The sequence below is a fragment of the Saccoglossus kowalevskii genome, chromosome 16, assembly GCF_978046115.1.
Source record: "Saccoglossus kowalevskii chromosome 16, keSacKowa6.1, whole genome shotgun sequence".
Classification (NCBI taxonomy): domain Eukaryota; kingdom Metazoa; phylum Hemichordata; class Enteropneusta; family Harrimaniidae; genus Saccoglossus; species Saccoglossus kowalevskii.
Window position 1 is genome coordinate 17,728,325 of NC_140656.1, and position 20,315 is coordinate 17,748,639.

General features: G+C 33.8%; 1 protein-coding gene across 1 annotated transcript in view; it reads right to left on the reverse strand.

Moving 5' to 3' along the window:
* Nucleotides 1–625: 625 nt before the first annotated feature.
* The window catches only part of LOC100375872 (active breakpoint cluster region-related protein-like), a 38,909-nt gene continuing 19,219 nt past the window's right edge, over nucleotides 626–20,315 (reverse strand). Inside the window, exons 6-23 of the mRNA XM_002735806.3 lie at nucleotides 20,175–20,227; nucleotides 19,405–19,560; nucleotides 18,916–19,037; nucleotides 12,738–12,829; nucleotides 12,135–12,247; nucleotides 11,337–11,393; nucleotides 10,184–10,249; nucleotides 9,270–9,413; nucleotides 8,405–8,444; nucleotides 7,610–7,678; nucleotides 6,980–7,077; nucleotides 5,986–6,084; nucleotides 4,834–4,887; nucleotides 4,396–4,573; nucleotides 3,718–3,795; nucleotides 2,646–2,780; nucleotides 2,147–2,252; nucleotides 626–1,516 (exon numbers count right to left, since the gene is read on the reverse strand). Of these exons, the coding sequence (XP_002735852.2) occupies nucleotides 1,288–1,516; nucleotides 2,147–2,252; nucleotides 2,646–2,780; nucleotides 3,718–3,795; nucleotides 4,396–4,573; nucleotides 4,834–4,887; nucleotides 5,986–6,084; nucleotides 6,980–7,077; nucleotides 7,610–7,678; nucleotides 8,405–8,444; nucleotides 9,270–9,413; nucleotides 10,184–10,249; nucleotides 11,337–11,393; nucleotides 12,135–12,247; nucleotides 12,738–12,829; nucleotides 18,916–19,037; nucleotides 19,405–19,560; nucleotides 20,175–20,227 (1,889 nt within the window). The 3' untranslated portion in view covers nucleotides 626–1,287. The remainder of the gene's footprint in view (nucleotides 1,517–2,146; nucleotides 2,253–2,645; nucleotides 2,781–3,717; nucleotides 3,796–4,395; nucleotides 4,574–4,833; nucleotides 4,888–5,985; nucleotides 6,085–6,979; nucleotides 7,078–7,609; nucleotides 7,679–8,404; nucleotides 8,445–9,269; nucleotides 9,414–10,183; nucleotides 10,250–11,336; nucleotides 11,394–12,134; nucleotides 12,248–12,737; nucleotides 12,830–18,915; nucleotides 19,038–19,404; nucleotides 19,561–20,174; nucleotides 20,228–20,315) is intronic.

Sequence of the window (20,315 nt, forward strand, 5' to 3'; positions counted from 1 at the left end):
GTGTTCACATGATGAATATTCATGAAAATGTATCAGCTATGTTTACAAATGGTCCTAACATATCATGAATATTCATGAGAATGTATCAGCTGTATTCACAAATTGCCCAACATCTCATGAATATTCATGAGAATGTATCAGCTGTGTTCACAAATGGCCCAACATCTCATGAATATTCATGAGAATGTATCAGCTGTGTTCACAAATGGCCCCAACATCTCATGAATATTCATGAGAATGTATCAGCTGTGTTCACACATATCCCACCATCTCATGAATATTCATGAGAATGTATCAGCTGTGTTCACAAATGGTCCCAACATCTCATGAATATTCATGAGAATGTATCAGCTGGTGAATGTCAGTTTAATTAAGCATTTCATTAAAATTCTAATGTTTCACAATTAAATATCTGAATGCACAAAATCCGAATACAATAAAATTACAGTTCAACGCATTATTATAAAAGTGCAATTTACAAACAAAATAATTACAACATATAACAGCCAGTAAAATTCACAACATAAAACTATTTTAAAATCTATAATAATAAGAAAGACAAGAAATAGTGTTGATCAAATTAAATAGTTATGACTGTTACTTTTTATATTAGGAGAAAGACAAATTTTTTTTCATGCGGCGACTAAAGTTTTTAATTGATGATGTAAATAAACTGCCGTGACTATCGAGAACTCCAAAACCGAACCCCCTGATTACCACTTGTCTCTGATCAAATCACTTGACTGACAGCTTGTCACATGACTCATCTAGTCACATGACTGATAGCATGTCACGTCTCATCATCTCACATACCAGTTGTCACACTGTTTAGCAGTGACTGCTTCATATCAGTACACAATAAAATAGAGTCTGTGGTTAAGTCATGTGACTCTTCATGCACTTCTGATTGGCTGACTGATTGTAACTGGCTGGTCAGAATATGGACCAGCCATATTTCTATTGTCCAAGTAATGAATAAATTGTTTATTTATTTATTTTTTTTATATTAAGTTTTTTGTGTACCTTAAGTAGCAGTGGTCAATACATTCTAGTTTAAAAACTCTCTTTGGAGCATTGGATTTATGCACAAAATATGCAAATGTGCTTTGAAAATTACTTAAAAACAAAAGTATAAAATAATTAATCAATTAACTATCAATTAAAAATTAGTCGCCTGTCATCTACAAGAAGACAGAAAACTGAAGAAGAAAGTTTTACTTCTATGTCAAGAATAAGAAGAAAAAAAATAAAATCATAGAAATGTAATGCACCTGGAACACCACACACTCAGAAATGTGTCTGTTGAGGAGATTCTGGTGGCCTCCCCTCTAGATAGTAAAAGAATACGCCAACTTGCGACATGACGTCTGTAAACGAAGTAGCTTCAAGAATAAGCGATGCATTTATTCCGATCTCTTCATCAGGTTTCCTCACAGCTGGGCGCATAAGATTGGGACCAAACACAGTTGCCAGATTATGAAGACTCATCTTGTTTTCTGATTGGTGTTCGGACAACCTAGAAATACAAAGTAGCATTATGAAAAACTGACAATGAAACAATAACAACACTGTACAAGATCTTACTCTCGTGGGACATTCTCTGATTGACTGTCCCAGTGTGGGTCATTATATAGATAATGCCCTGCTTTTTTGGGTTCGAACTCGCAACTCCAATCTCAAAGGCCAACATTTTGTCCTTTGATCTACCAGGAATTCAATATCAATGGACATTTTTCAAACCTTGTCACATTCAAGTCATAAATAATCATAAGATAATTATGCAGGATAACATTGTCCACCTGCAATATCTTCAGTATGTAAAATGTTATTTTTTTGTACCGATAAGTATTGTATTAAAGTCAGATGCACTCTTGTCATGCATTCATTCGCATATTAAACCTCCACTCAGGCCTGTGTCCCTTGTGTCGATGAATATGTAACAAATACACTACACTCATGCATATCACAAGTAAGACAAGCTAATCATATGCAAATGAGCTACTTAATATGCACAGAATTGCAATTAAACAGCATTTGCTTTTGAATTTGTCTTTTATAAATATGAATGTTTTTTTGTTTTTTTCTTGTGGTGAAAGAAGACGGAAGGAACGGACAATCTGCATCACAACAAAAGTTTATAACTCACCTTCGTAAATGGTTTATCAGATGCAACACAGTACTGAGATTGGGTTCCGGTAATGAATATAATAATGACATCATGCACTTCTCTCGTGCACTCGGGTCTGATAGAGCTACAGAAAATAAAAACATTTTGTTTAAAAAGCAGACCTAGCCATATCATGTACGCAAAAAACTGTGACATTCGAAATTTTGTCATGTTTCGTAAAATAACGCTACATAATTACTTTTGTATATATTTTGGAAACTTGTGATCAAGATCTGTAGCAAATGTTCATTTCGTCAAAAATTGGCAAAGAAATGATTGAAAATACATCAAATAGGACAAGATTTTTCACTCTGAACCATTCAGGATGCAACATAACGTGGAACAAGTTCAAGCTACAGCCTTCGTGCAGCAAGTGCTCAAATTTAGAATTTTATGTGCATTGTATATGTCACATGAGACCAATATCGAGCAAAACACTGCGTGGCAAATACGACACGCAATTGTTATTCACACTTACCAAGTCCTTCTACAAAATTGTTATAAAGATTATCGGTAAATAACGGCTCTGGCAATTCACGAAAATATAACTTTGCAACGCATGCAACAGCATGAATGTCTGCTTCACCAACCAATGTGCGAACACTCTTGCTACCTAGACAACACAAAAGAAAAACATTATGAATATATAATATATGCACATTGTAATTGGAGCCAAAACTACTTCTTGTTTTTGTTTGATGTTCAATCACGAAATGCACACAGGAGAAATAAGCGACACAGCGCCAAAGCGGACATCTCATGCTAATCTGCACAGATCAGCAGCTTAAATTATCTTCAGTTGTGTAGAAATGGCAGCAGGTTATGTTTTATCCTTTTCACCACCAGTTCCCTCTTTTCATCACAAATTGACAAAATAGTCCCCTTTATAGTCTGCATTTTCCTTCAGAAGACTGGGACAAAAATAGCCCAATTTTTTGAGTAAAAACCGAAAATTGCTCTAATTTTGTCTGTTGGCACCAAAATTAGAGTTCATTTCCAGAAATATTGAAGAATATAAGAAACAAGTGCAGAATAATTTGAGCGAGTAAGTCTGGTGGTGAAAAGATCCCATTACAAGGCACAATTGCAAGCAACAAAGACGTTTGCCATGCATCTGTACCCAATGCAGACCATGTATCAATCTATTTTTTAGCCCAAGTTTGATGTACCGTAGTTGTCCGAGTATAAACCCCTGCTTGAGTATAAAAGCCCCACTCCAAATTTACAGTATTTTAAAACAAGTCATTTTTCGGATATAAGATTATAATGCTGTTCCACTTAGTAAACGCACCCAAGAGTAATTAGTGACCCTGGGGCGTAACGGCCGATCCTAAAGTTAATTTGGACGATGGTAGTCGGTGAAAACACTCGTGTAAACACAACGATTTGTTTATGAATAAATTAGCATAAATTATCCAATTTATATTCCCTCCCCTTAATTTTCGTCAATTTGCAGTTTCCCCAGAGGGGTTTATACTCAGACAGCTACCGTAATCTGGTCTGACATTAGTGACGACTTTTCTACAAACATCTCTGCACTCAAGACTCACCATTTTCAAAAGATTTCTTTATTTTATTTATATCTGCATTCACACCTGATATCCTATATATTCCCAGCTCAGACATACCTGTGTGAAAAAAAAAAAAATCAAATTGATATAAATTAACTACATTGTACTTTTCCACCACCAGTTCTCATTTTTCATCACAAAATAGTCCTGTTTATACTGGTAGTCTACATTTACAACATTTATGTGCACAAATCTCAAAATTTAATGTTTGCACAGAATCTCAGCACAAATTTCGTACAAGATTTTTTCAAACTTTCTGTATTTTTGTGGTCTAAAACTTGTTCAGCCTATTGTCAATTTTGAAGAAACAGACCTGATCAAAACAGAAAATTTCAATAATCACCAATATTTAAAATTATCACTCAAAATCTATAAGTGATATATATGCAAAAATTGCAAATATTTGCAACAAAATGTATTTGTGTACAGCTTATGTATTCAATACAAAACAAACCAAAAGTGAACAATCAATCGTTACAAAAAAGAAATGATAATACTGAGATACCATAAAAAAAGCTTTTCACTTGTGTCACCTCTGCACAGCGCCCTCTCTTGATGACTTTCACCACAACTTTTTAATAAAAAAAAACTTAACCAGAATTTTTTATTTTTTTGCAGAATAGATAATTAATTTGACCATATAAAAAAAGATCTCACCTCTTCTTTCAATCTCCGCTGTGCATATTGTAACAATTTCGGGTATTTTAGTGCGTTCTCTGTGTGTTACTCTATTTATGGGTACACCAAACACGCCTGTGGGTCTTTTAGACTTTGGTCTTTTCATTGTTTGACGACCAAGAGAGTCATAGCTCAAGGAGATCGACATCGTTACATGCTTAAAAAAAAAGAAAATATCGTCAAACATCAACTGTTGAATACTAAATTTGATAGTTTACATTTACACTTTGTATTATATGAAGTCATTGCTCTGTAAACTGAACACCTCGCTAAACCAAACAACATTTCCAAGTCTGTTCCAAATACTTACTTAGATATAAAATACCTCTATACAATGAACAATTTTTTAGGGTTTGATTTAAACTGCTGTCAAACTTTTACAGATGAATCAATCATTTTTAAGATAAAATTTCTTACCTTGTCCATATCAATTGTTACATTTTTCTCTTTGTTCTTTTGTAACTCTGTCAACTGAGGAAAAGTTAAATTCAGAATTTATTAAAAACCAACTACCGGAATTATTGATTTAATTTGATAATCGCTATTTCAAGCAAGTCAGTTTGAGCGGTTAATCTCCTCGCAAACATCAATAGTGTAGGACAATACTTGGGGTAGAAATACTGACAGAAAGAAAGTACAGTACAATAATGACATTTACCATATTTGCTCTATTAGAAGCACATTTGCAATAGAAATGCACATAAACCAAGAACTGCATTTATTGCATGCTGGATCAATAAGGCTGAGAAAAAAAATATCTCTGTTTCTCGTTTCCGCGAGCATCATTTTGAACTATGCGCCTCGGATGTTTTTTCCTTCTAAGCATTCCAAAATGCCCTTGTACTTGCACTTGTCTCACATTTCCCCCATTTTAGCTCAGTATTCAAAAAAAAAAAAAAAACGCCTCGCCGCCTCATTTTTAAATTTCCATGAAACGAGAAACAGAGAATTTATAATTTAGAATATATAACTTTTCTTTATCAGAGACGCACATGTCATTTACTACGGTGATAAAGCAAATACAGTATGCGTTGATCTGCAAATGACAGTAGACATGTGTCATAATGCACAATTTATCTCGGCTCAGTCAGCCACTCTGTTGTAAACTCTCAATATTTTATGCCAATAATATTTGTTGAAAATTGCTTTTATCATTTACCTGGTATAAACATACTACTATACAGACTCCTCAAATTTTTCAAAATTTACTGTAAAATCTGTATTAGAAGCTGAAGTTTATATTAAAATGGTACAGTGCAACAGAGGGGATGAGGCGTCTAGTAGAGCATCTACACATATGTGAAATGATGAATTTTTGGTTCTCAACTGTTCAAAAAGAATGTGTGCGACTTCTATGCATGCGGCTTCTAATGCAGATTTTACGGTAGCGCAAAATTACAGAACACGCAACATGGATGCGACATATGACAATTAGACACTTTATTTTGAAACTGACTTGGTTATACTAGCAACGACACAAATGCTAAAGTAATAAAGAGCAACACAAATACTTGGTCACCATGGTTACCAAAGTTGTAGTATGGTAGAGAGATGGAGACGTGAACTCACCTCAAATGTTCCCCTGCCAACAAGCTGATCCTCACCTCGCTGTTTACGATAACACAAAATTCTTAATTTTTCAGCACCATCTATTTCAGATTCAAATTCCTAGAATAATAAATTACAATCAAAACTATTTTTCATTCAACTGAAAATTCAAGATTATCGTCACCGCCATATTACTCCGAATACGACAACAACAACATTGCCAGCTAAGTTGCTGACTGGTTTGCAATGTACGTCTTGAGATCACGTGATTAGAACTGGTTCAAACCATTTTCACGAGGGTGCACCTTTTGGTTACATGCCACATTCATGAGTATTACGACACAGATTCCTCTAAAAAAAACTCAAGATGGCGTTCTCCATATGAAGGTTGCTAGACGAAAGGCTAACACTCCCCCCCCCCCATAGGTCAGAGTCACAGCTGGATTATTAGTACAATAAAGGATAAACTGGTAAAAGTGTATGCACACAGTTAATTCCATAATGGAAGATTTTATCACTTGTTCAGCGTTAACACCTCGCTCTGTAAATGCAATGATGCCGAATCACACTGTTTTTTTTTTATTGAATTGATTTCATATTTAATGTCTTGAACTAAAATGCAGTTACTAAAGAAGACTTTTGCAGTTATTAATTTTTTGTCATAAACATTATCAGTTGGAACTCTCAACTCTGAGTTAGTAATTAGTAATTGGATTTTAATGGTATTGGGAATTGTGTATTATTTTATATTAAAACCATACTAAAGCACCAACATTAATACTTGTAAGGTAATTCTTCAGATAGCAATATTATTGTTTCTATGGCAACACCCTAATTTTTTTTTAATTTGTTCCAAGACTTTGTGATCATTCTTGCATACCAATTTTTGTCCACTAAACTGGTTCTTAGGGAAGTTTTTGAATCACAGAAATCAATTTGTGTCCACTAAACAGATTCCTAGAGACATTTTCGAAAAACAGAATTGAGAATTGACCATACTGGGGAGTATACATACCTGGTGCCAGGTTGGTTCCTCGCCTTGAATGCTGGGATACGTCTTGGCTATCAAATAAAAATGACTGTAGGAATCCACTTCTAAACAGCAATAATACTCTGGGGAAAGAAACAACATGACATCAGACAATGCCACATACTATTTATATTTGTTGAAGTGCAAACATTCATGTTCGTTATTGTTGATGAATTTGTCACCCAAAATGTACGACTTACAGCAAGTCTCAGAAGTACATGTATTTGGGCAGCCAATTTTAAAAATTTGCTAGCGAATTGGCTAACTGCTTGGGTTTTGACTATTAAAACTGTTGGCTTTCCAATATCACTGACGCCAACTTGTGACCATGCCTACTCTAGGCGAATCCATATTACAGGTAAGGCATCACAAAAAAAAAATTTGACAAAAGTCACTGGGATAGCTGTTTAAGGAGCTTGTGAAATGTTCACTGCTACAAATATTGTGATTTTTCCTCTAAATATTCACTGAATACTGTCGCTTACCAAATTAAAGTGGTTTACAAATTATTCTTGAAGTTACAGAAAATGTGAAATAATAGGCATAAAAATTCTGATGAAAGAATATCTGGCATTGAAGAAGTTTGTGTACAAAATAATAACAGTATATACACACCTCCTGGGATTTCAAATCCTTGGGCAGTATGAACCGTGAATCTGAGAATACCAGTCAATGCGTCTTCCTCTGTAGAGATGATGAGATAGTAAATAATTCTTTTATATTGCAGATAAATTGAAAATGAAGATAACAAATATGTACACAAGAAAAATAATGATATATAATAAAATTGGAAGTTAATTACATGCACATATAATGTATATTTTGAATAAATCAATAAAACTGATAAAGATGCACATGAACTGATGATGTAAAATGTGCCTTATGATGCAATGCACATAAACTGATGATGCAAAACATACCTTATGATGCAATGCACATGAATTGATGATGCGAAACATGCCTGATGATGTAATACACATGAATTGATGATGCAAAACATGCCTTATGATGCAATGCACATAAACTGATGATGCAAAACATGCCTTAAGATGCAATGCACATGAATTGATGATGCGAAACATGCCTTATGATGTAATGCACATGAATTGATGATGCTAAACATGCCATATGATGTAATGCCCATGAATTGATGATGCAAAACATGCCTTATGATGTAATGCACATGAATTGATGATGCAAAACATGCCTTATGATGTAATGCACATGAATTGATGATGCGAAATATGCCTAATGATGTAATGAACATGAATAGATGATGCAAAACATCGCTTATGATGTAATGCACATGAATTGATGATGCAAAACATGCCTTATGATGTAATGCACATGAATTGATGATGCGAAACATGCCTTATGATGTAATAAACATATACTGATAATGAAACTCACCATCTTTCATCAGAGGTGACCCATCATCAGGCTTCACAGGCTGGAAAAAAAAAGAATTTTTAATGTTACAATGAAGAAGAGTTAAATAAATGACAGCTCAGGTAAGTAAACAGAAACACTAGAATGGCATGGTAGCCAGGAATACCTATGTCATTTCAGCAACAACCAGTGTGAAGTCAACATTTCAGATTTCATTAACAGTGCACCATGTGATCAATGTCAGGTGTGACCTACACACATCGTTTTATTCTCACATGGCATCACATCAACAAAAGTATTGGAAATGAATCAAAAGTGTCACAAGCATATCAAAGGTCATATTCTTTTATTCTCCTGAAAAGGCATTTCTCAAGTTATGGGTGCCTAAAGAAAGTGAAGTAATAAATAGCTTGTTGCAAGTGGGTTTACTACCCTGGTAAGAAGTATCAAGTAGGCTCTCGGCTGAGATAGCTTCGCTGTTAGCAATGTATATTTCAATTAGAGAAACAAAAGATATCATTAGAAAACAAACAAATCTGAGAGAGGTCTACCCAAGGTACCTATATGTATAATATCAAAGCAATCAGACTTGCAGTTTTAAACAAGAAGTCAAAAATATCACTTTTTACCAAAAAATACAAAGCTATTTATCTAAATTAGAGAACTGAAGATATCATCAGAAAATGAACAAATCTGAGAGAGGTCCACCTGAGGTACCTTTAAGTATAATATCAAAGCAATCAGATTTTACAATTTAGAATTATAACATTACAGACATGTGCAGCTTTTATATCCTAACACAAATCTAATCTAAAGTGTGTGAGATTCTCAAAAACTCAGTTAACCAAAGAAAAAAAAAAGATTCCCGAATCGCAAGTTTACTCACCTTAGAAGATTTGGACAACAACGTCTGGATTTCAAATTCAGTTAGTACCAAATCATTGATCGTGACATCGTTTCTTTTTGCAGTCGCTATTGCTTCTCGCCATTCAGATCTTTCGTAATCAGAAGCCATTAGTAGAGTACGCGTCTACAAAAAGCAAGACATAGTGAATTTAGAATCTAAACACAGCCAAGAATCCATATATGGTGATCAACTGGCGAAAGATTAATGCGACGAGTTGCATCTTACTGTAAAATGACTAATTTTCACTGGGTTTAAATTTCACTGATTTACCATTTCACGCATATTCAGTGGGTTTTAAATTCACGGTTTTATCATTTAGATAATGTGTTCTATACTAAATTTTACATATTCACTGGGTTTTAATTTAGCGCATTTTCCAGTCACTGAAATAAACTCAGTGAATAATTAATTCTTTTACAGTATTAACACATTGCCAGCTGAAAGCCTCTGTGAATAATCAAAATGAATAAAAACAAATATTTTAATAACTAAAACATTTTTTTGTGTCTGCAATAGCATACAGTTTGTGCTCAATAAGTGATTTTCAATTTGCTGTGTGATTCATGCAACCAAGGACTGCCACAAAAACATTGAGATACAATTACCGTACTTTATCAAAATTGAGCATCATCAAATATGTATAGCACATTATTAAGCGTGGAAATATACTAGAAATACTTTCACGTTTGTAGAATTGACCCCAGTGTTGTCCTGTTTTCACGTTTGATTTCACGTGTATGAACGTGTGAATGTAAAATGCAATTACTTATTTAAACAAAATTTTAATGCACGCCTAGCAGCCACATTGATGTTCAATTATTATAAAGAACACAAAAACTGCATTTGTAGAATAACCACATATTGGGATTGCACCTGCTGCCTCTTCTACGTACCTTTCCTTCTTTTTTATCATAGAGTCTCAATGGTAGGTTTGGAGATATCAGTGACATTTGGTCCTCCTGGGTTAATAAAGTAAAGCAGAAAATAAGTAAAATTATATTGCTAACAGAAAATATTCAGGTGGGCTGATGAACCTTTTAATACCATTTTTTCCACCAAAACTTTGATGCAACAATTTGCACATTGTTATGAATTTGCTATATTTTGTTTTTGTTTATTTTGGGATAAATAAACACAATTTTCTATTGGGTTCAGATCTTTTTCAAATTTTGGAAAAAATTATGTTGCCTTACTTTGCCAATGGTTACAAACATTGACCTCAGCATTCAATCGATTAAAGCTACATTCTAGTATGAGACAATTATGTAATATATATGATGCAATGAATTGTGGGAAATATATCAAACACTCAATTTTTATTTTTATTATTTTTTGTGACAGATAACACAAAACACAAAATATCACTGTTGTCCCTCCGAACTATTTTTTGTATGCAAATTGCAAGTGCTGACATATAGTATATGTTGCAACAGAAACCTCATTCCGTATTTGGGACTGTACAACAGGGATGTGTGATCATCTACCTATAATTTATCATGCACAATTCCAGTGTCAACCAAGTTTGGTAAAACACAGATGCAATCTATTGGTGGCCGTTGGTGACCGTAACATTTAAATAATTATGATTTTCATAGTGTCCTACGATGGTGGTCATTTCAGCTGTTGGAGATTTTTTAAATTTCTTACACTAAACAGCTTTATGAATTTGAGTTGTAAGTTTTGAAGTTGACATAAGGTAGAAGCCTACTAATGAGTTCAAACCAGATTAATTTTTGAGAAAATGATGGTTGTATTTTAGTGGATAGTGGCTATTTTGACAGAATTATAACGCTTTTACTATAGGTTCCTATGGCGGGGATGTTATGCCATATCTCAAATTGTAGCCCGGTTACACAGGCTCCAAAATTATATATTGTGAATGATGGGATACTTATTGCTGTTCTCAAACTATTTCAAAAATCTGGGTTTTAAAAAGTGGCAGAAAAGGAGCATCCAGGTAACTGTCACTGCAGCCTTTGTCAAGTCATGCCTATAGCCAAATATGTACCATAAAATCCCAAAACACCAATTAATTTCTATACTTACATATTCCATGAGAGTCTTTCGATATTTGGCAATGCTCTTCTGTGCATTTCTAGCTTTCTGAATAATAGAAAGAAGTCATTGTTATGGCACGAACTGTTCTCAATGTGACGCAATCCTTGTCATGAAACCTCATTGGTCGCTAGTCGTCACAGCATATACCGTAAAATCGGTATTAAAAACCGCATCTCTAATAGAAGTCGCTTCCATTCTTTTTGAAGAATTGAGAACCAAAAATTCATCATTTCTCATATGTGTAGATGCTCTAATAGAAGCCGCATCCCCTCTGTTGCATTGTACCATTTTAATAGAAGCTGCCGTTTCTAATACAGATTTTACAGTATTGTTTGGTGGGGGTCCAATAGCAACATGCGTAACTTACGTAAAATACATTATTTTGTTTATTTGTTGACAAAAAATTTGAACACACGCTAAGCAATGATCACCACCCACAGCATTTAAATAATAACACATGTTTGTGAGGGCAATATCACGATTTGTTGCCTGTACAAGGAATGGTGGTCATGAGCATAATATAGATGATGCCAGAGCCAGCATTTTATTCAATGTCATGTGACCGAGTCTCAACCAATCACATCACGCGTAACAACAGTGAGATATGATAATAATGAGCAAAAACATTCGTTGTACCACCGCTCATCATCAACCACTAATATTGCCTTTCTCCACTGTATCTTGTAATTGTTGTATCAAAGATTTGGCAACCACAATTTTGGAGAGCAGGGTTCCTGTATATTGGACAGAGTGACTGGAGTCGCTTTAACGTTCTAGAGTTCTTACCTTGTCCTTCTCTGCTAAATTTTGTTCCTGTCTTATCATTGACTTGACCTCCGCGATTTTGGAACGCAGTACTTCAATTTCTTTTTCACTGGTAAGTGGCAATGAAGGAGTAGCTTTGAAGCGAATGGAAAAAAAAAACAGATTTGAGATTTTTCGGAATAATCCAGATTGAGAAGTTTCGATTAAGATTCTTGGTGACCTGAGTTAGGGCAAAATTACACGTCTGATTGTCGATACTAGTCAGTCGACAGTTTTGAAAAAGTCGATCAACTGTGCACAAACATATTTCATTCTCACTGACAACTATTAGCTGACTTACATAATTTTGGTTTATTATATTCGACGACACCCCTGTCGGCCAACGACAATTGGTTGAGTTCACTCGTTATCAAAATAATATTGGAATACATGTTCACAAAAATGTTGTTCAAACAACCAGCAACAAATGTGATTTGATTTTACCAATTTTTATTCAAAACAAGAAAATAAGGTTGGTGACCAATTCTTATTTTGCTCAGTTTTTAACCTACCTTCACAAAGTCAGGAAATGTAATAAATCATGAACATAATTCCTGTTTCTATTTTAAGCTCTGCCATAGTTACCTTGTGCATTCTCGTCGTTTGGATTCAGTGAAAGATTCCGCAACGGCAAATACCACTTACACTGATAGTAACCTTTCTGACCGGAAAACACCCTGCAAACAAATTGATTATTATAGTTTTTATGATAAATTCTTATATTTATTTAAGTTGACCCCCAACAGCTTTTCAAATTAAGACTGTCCAAGAATTACATGACATTAACAAAAACAAATAATTCTAATTAGTTATAACATAAAGAAAACTGACTGCATGATTAAAATTATTGACAGTAAAATGAGTTAAACTCCTAACAACTCTGCTAAAAAGACTATCATGGACATAAATCATTACATAATAATAAAATTACATAATAAATCAAAGAAAGCTTAGAAAAAACTGTTTGCTGAAAGTGTTAATTATCATGCAAATTAGGTAATTAATATGCATGGATTTCAACCAAAAACTAATCAGATCTGTGCATTATCCCAGAGCATCTTTGTACCAAGTTTCATTAAAATCTGATATACACATACACACGCACATGCACACAGATACACACACAGACACAAAAACTCGAAAATTGTGTTTTCGAGTAATCATCATAGAGACAACAAGATTGAAAAAATGTGCATTACAGTAAATACAAAAATTGCTTATAAAATTCACCAATTAAACATATTTCTTTAGAAATTGCTACTGAATTAAACTAAAACAGCACGTGTTGCCAAATTGGCCAAATGAACAATCTTGTTTCTGGACAGAAACCAACATTCAAATAAAAAATACATGTTTGTTGAAGAATCAGCCTCCAATGATACACAGGTAAGGCCAAAATAAAATTAATGTTTTGGGTAAGCAAGCAGGCCAATATTTTTTTTTTCACTACTTTCAACACTTCACATTGTCCTTTGTTGAGAAAGTGAATAAACCTGTAAAGCGCCATTGAATATTTTAGCAAAAAAAAAGAAAATGTTTTGTCTAAAAAATTTGACAGTGTACAAATGGTACAGGTTTATTCACCTTCTCAATAGAGGGTGCTGTGCTTTTTAAACGTGCAAGGATACAACTTTAAAATCCTACATGACCTAATGTACAGACACACAGACAATCATGCAACCTGGCAACAAGTAACCAAGGGTACTGATGCATGGATGAATAGATTTGATCTACAAGACGCTTCCTACGCACAAGGAAGTGAAACCATCATAATAAAGCTAATTTTGTACAAGTAAAAACTTGATGCAATTAGAAACTCGACCAATCCAACAACAAAAATGTTACGGTACTGTTTGGTTAATAAAGATAATGATTTATTACAATTATTTTTACATTATTGTACATTGTCATTTGAAATACTGTAAAATACTTTATTTTTGCTTGAAATTAATTCTCGTTATTGTCACTGAAGGAATGATTCAGTGAAAATAAAATCCAGCGAATATACTTTTTTTCTTACATTTTAGCTTTAACTCGTCAAAAATCTGTGAAAATAAATTCCATACTAAACACTCAAAAAATCTTCTCAGCGAAAATAAATTCCAGCTAAAATAAAGTCTTTTACAGTACTGTAGGGTGTTATGGTACTGATGGGTTAACAAAGTCAATGATTTATTACATACAATTTACATTACATTGTCATTTGAAATACTGTATGCTGCCCAAAAAGATGAAGTGGAATATTAGAAAAATATTTCAGATTATCTTCAGTTCTAGCATTGTCAAGGCTAAATGATGTTACACGAAAAAAATATGTTGTTTTAGGAACAATTGTGTTTTTTGGCATTAAAAAAAGATGCATCTGGCACCCTATTTTGAAGGCACTTTTAATTTCAAATACTGTAAAATACTTTATTTTTGCATAGAATTTATTTTTGCTATTTTCGCCGAAGGAATGATTCAGTGAAAATAAAATCCAGTGAATATACCATTTTCCCTATGTTTTACATTCAACTCGCCAGAAATCAGTGAAAATTCCATTCAGAACACCCAAAAAGTTAGCGAAAATTAATTCCAGCTAAAATAAAGTATTTTACAGTATAAAGTTTCACCAGAAAGATGACAATGACAGGCAGTCACTTAAAGCGTCAAAATTGTTGTTCAGATTTGTTTGCCAGTCAAACAAACAATGCAATTTACACATGTTATAAACATGATGCATGGGACCCATATCAAACATGGATGTCTCATGACGGTGGGTCTTTATATATGAACTGCAATTTTTCCGAAAGCGATAAAACTTGTTAGATTACTGTTTTTTATTCATTCACACCAAACATTTTAGCGAAACAGATTATAAGAAAAAAACAACACAACAAAATTTTCACTTTCTAAGGACAGAAAAGAAATATTTTGACAATATTTTGACAAGTCTTAATTATAACTTTATTTGACCTTACATGAGCTAAGTTTGACCTTTGGGATACCACAGATTATGTTATAATAATATACTAATATACTAATACTATGCAAGCAATTTTCCCCCTTTTTTCTTACATAGCACATTGGGAGATTGTCCTTAAATGACCTATGTTTGACCTCACATGACCTTTCTCAGATGTTGGCAACCCTTTGGACACCAAAAAGAAATATTATAAGCTACCCCAAAATTACCCTGTGATGATAAAAGAACACATAAAAATGCTGAAACTAAATATTGACATGAAAAATTACAGTGTTTAAACTTTGGGTGTAATAAGAAGTCATGTGTATACTTGTGAAGATCTGAACAGGTTCACTGAATAGAAATAAAGTCTGGGCGTGCCTGAATATAAACAGAATGACGTATGAGGTATGCAGATAAAACTATATCCAGGTAACTTTTGACAAAGAAGTGAATACAACAATGGAGCGTTAGGTGAGCATGACAGCGTAAACAATACGTCACATTTCTTGGTTCTTGGTTGTTTACCTTACTATAAATGGAAGCGAAAGGAAAGCAGGAAATAGAAATAAGAACTTAGCCTTATAACGAGGACAGGGACAAAATCTATTGTGTTTAAATTTACATTCCTACTCAGTATGATCTGTAGAAAACCTCTCACTGACCCCAGTAAGTGTCATCAGTTTATGAGAATTCTTATCCAACTGAATCCTGAAATCAATTTTAGGAGCCCCTTCAGATTTAGTGTGATTGGGGGGGGGGGTCCAATATCATTGATAAAGAAAATGGCAGCTTACATAAATTTATGGTCCGAGAAGGCGCACATTAACAGACAGAGAGAGTATTTGGCTGGGCGTTTGCCAGGATCCCCGGCAAAAAAACAAAAATTAGAACGGCAAATGAAAACATGCAACGGAAATGCATGAACAATATGCAACATTAGAAGTTAAACAAAATTAATTTATTGCTTACAATGTGACAAATAAACCAGAAATAATAATCAAAGAAAGCTTAGAAAGAACTCCCATGTGCTGAGAGTATTGGAGACACATTAAATATAATTCGAAATTACTTAGCTGAAAACTAATTATGCAAATCAGAAAATTAATATGAACAGATTTGAGTGTAAAACTAATGAGGTCTGCGCAATGTAACAGAAAATCTATGTTTCCAAGTTTAATTGAAATGTGATTAGAACCAAAAAATTATGAATTATTATGCTTATTAGGGAATTAATATGAACAGATTTTTACCCCAAACTAATTAGGTTTGTACATTGTCCTAGAGCATCTTTGTACTAAGTTTCATTGAAATGGAATAATTAGTACTTTAGTTTTCATGACAGAAATGCAATAGCGGTGATAAAAGATGGTAAAAAAGTTGGCAGTCTTCGGCGTGACATTGCAAAATTGCTGGCCCCAGTTATGGATTCGCAAGCTGCTACCCAATATTTTATAAAGCCAAAATAACGTGATTTCAACCACTTTCCCAGGTACGGGTTGCTACAATATTGCAACATTGGTTTCATTGTCGACGACGCTAAAGCCGAACGAGTGCGAGACTTGCTTAGCGGCTCTTCTTGTACTATTTGCTTGAATCGTTTCTAAGGAAGCACAAACTAAACGGCCGGCCCTTTTTAGGACCACGACATATTTCAAAAAGAGAACTACCGTTTCTGCTTTAATATATATTTTTATAGACTTGCTGACTGTTATGATTCTGAAAAAAATCAGCGGTGAACGCGCTGCCCTGAAGGCAGAAAGCTGTCACAGCTATTTTGCGTACACCCCTTGTTTTACCCAATTAACAATTACCGGTATATTTAAAGAATTTTTATAAGCATCACGACAGACTTCAAGAAAGTCAACTATTAAATACAACCACAGTCAACGAATAGAAAATAATTTTTTTGTTATTTTTTGTGTAGAAAAAGATATGACCTCAACTTCTTTATTGTGTCAAAAGTGGGGAGTGGGCCCAGGCATGGGCTCTTACCCGGATAAGTACGGTAATGTATTTTTGTAACATACAAAATTATTTTCTGAAAAAAAATTTAACAAGAAATTAAATCATATTACTGATCCTCAAACAGTTTCAGTAATCTATAAAAGTTTCATGATTTAGTGACAAAACTATTAGACAACATGCATAAATTTATGTAGTTCAATCTAATTTCTTGTTTTATTTAGATGACTTGGCGCCCATTAATTGACGAGCTCGTTTCAGTAAATAAATGAAAAGAATCTTCTCAAATTTGTATGCTGTTCCATTTCTGCTCAAATAGGACACAAATACTGTGGGAGTGAATGTGTTATAGACATGCATTAGTGTTGTATCCTGGGGGTGCAGCTGTTTTCAACAAGAAGTTGAAAATATCACTTTTTGCCAAAAATTACAAAAATATTCATCAAAATTAGAGAATTGAAGATATTATCACAAAATTAACAAATCTAAGAGAGGTCTGCCCAAGGTACATATACACCAAGTATCAAAGCAATAAGAAATGTAGTTTTCAAAAAAGAAGTTGAAAATGTAAAAAGTTGACACGGACAACGGACGTTGACAGACAATCACTCATATGATAAGCTCCGCTCGACAAAGTCGACACTCCAACGCACATCTGAGAAAAAAAGAATTCGACCACACCATTGTTTTAATAATTTACATACTATTTCCACCATCTCAATGTCATAACTATTTTTATATGTTGTATAATAACAATAAACTTAGAACTGGCTAACAAAGTGTGCATGAACGCTTATAGCTCAGGCTAAGAACCCAAAACGCCATTGTATTCAATGTTCATTTCAAAGATTTACTAATTATATTCAGAACTATTCATTTTGGTATGCCATTTCCAACATGACAATCAAAACAAGCACATCTATAGATATTGTTCTCGAGAAAAAAATGAAACAACGATGAGAAAATGTGATAATGTAAAATTTGTATTAGAAGCTGCGGCTTCTATTAAAATGGTACAATGCAACAGAAGGGATGCGGATTCTATTAGAGCATCTACACATATGAGTAATGGTGAATTTTTGGTTCTCAATTATTCAAAAAGAATGGGTGCAACTTCTATTAGGGATGCAGCTTCTAATACAGATTTTATGATACTCCCTGTTATTCTGCAATCTGCACTTTCTGAATTTGCTGTGGTATTGTTGTATAACCATAGAACTAACATGTATACCTTCCTAGTTACTGAACTGAGTAATCATAATTAAAATAACTTTAGATTGTTATACTCCTGGGCGTTCCTTAGCCCGCGTTCCTTAGGCCATACAAACTATTGTTTCCTCCCATGCGTTAACACAATTGGAATATGAGATACAAAATTAATTTAAATATTAGCTCCTATCGGTACTTAGTGTAGCTTGAACACTACTATTGACCCCTGTCCAAATAAGACTTTCACAAATCTATAATACAGCAAAGATAATCCTACAAATACAAATACTGTGAAATACTTTTATTTAACTGGAATTAATTTTCACTGAAAAGACTTTTTGAGTGTTTTGTATGGAATTTATTTTCACTGATTTTTGGAAAGTTGAATATAAAATATAGGGAAAAAAGGTATATTCGCTGGATTTTATTTTCACTGAATCATCCCTGTACGTTTCTTAGCAACCATGGTTGCATCAGGAAGCCATGACGTTTTAGAGATTTTTACTACATGAACGATAAACATGGAAACATAATCAACACTAATGAAAACCAAACACTTCCGAGATAACTGAATATTTCTAAAACATGAAGTATTACCATTTTCGCTCTCAATTATGCACAAAAATAAAATGAACTGAAACTTACCCTCCGGAAGACTTTTGTTTGGCACAAAGTATGAGATCAGAATAAAGGAAGATTGCACGTAGTTTCCGGTTGTTATGTTCCGGCAATTCTACTATGTAATTTTCTTTCAGGAACTTTCTCCTCTGTGATATAAGAAAATGACAAGTTGAAATTGTAATTTGCTGGTTCGGAAGTATGTGCAGTAATTTTCTTTATCATTATCGCTGACATTTGATGAAATTCTTCATTCACAAGTTCAGAGTTCAATAACCATCATGCGGTGGGACTCAATATGTCAGGTGATCTCATACAGCCCAAAACAGTCAAACAAAGTTTGGGCACCATAGTTTGTCCACTCAAATAGTTTTTTTATATTTGTATTCAATTTTTTCAATAATTTTGGACCAAATAGACTTGCATAGCTTACATGTATGTTGACTTGTATGCAGAATGTCAGGAAAATATTTCTGACAGTAAAATGATAGAAAATAGTAAATGATTTAAAATTACTTTTTTACTCTTGGAAGGTCTCTTGTTTTTGTTTTTATATTTAGCTTTCAGTTTTGCAGGTTCGTTGACTTGATATAAGAAGTCTTCGGATATTTTCAGAGCCTCTTCAATGTCTTTATAATCTGCACTGTCCTGTGGCGTGTGTTTCAATAAATCCTAGAAATCAACGAAAAACAATTTTGAGAAACTTTAACTTGAAAAAATAAATAACACTCAATTGACTTTCGATGCAAAAGACCGTTGGTGTCATGTTTAGAGCGAGAGAACAAAAAATCATAACGCCGCCCAGATAGTTTTTTATTTTCTCCCACCAATTAATTGTGTTCACCCCTCCCCTGACCTATGTACAAATGATGCAATGATGAACATTACTTGAGAGGAAAAAACATGTATTCTCACTTTTAACAAGATCTTAGCGGCTGTCAATTGACATTACATCGTTTAATAGTCAAACAGTTGAAGGGTTGATATAGTTCACTGCCTCATTTAATATTTGACTTAAACTACATCTGAACGTGTTTCCAAATGTTCACATCCATCCAAACATTTAATTGATGCAGCAACACCTCATTGATATACAAATTTTAAAAAATTAGTTTCAGACATTTTGGGCTATTATCTCTATTTTTAGTACAAGTAGGTTATCACAAGAATACTGCAAAGTATGCATTCAGGCAGCACAGGATTGCATCAACCAACACATATGCAATCACTGTATTGCCTGCCATGAGTGCTTTGCTGTATTCTTATGAGAAACTCATAATACTTACAGCTAATGTTAAAGTCATTTTTGTGACTCTTTGTAAAGGTTTGTACAGCAAGCCTGTGGAAAAACAAATGAGGAAAGCAGTCAACATCCACCAACAATAACAGTGTTGAATTGTCATCACCACAAGACGTTGTATTAGCCT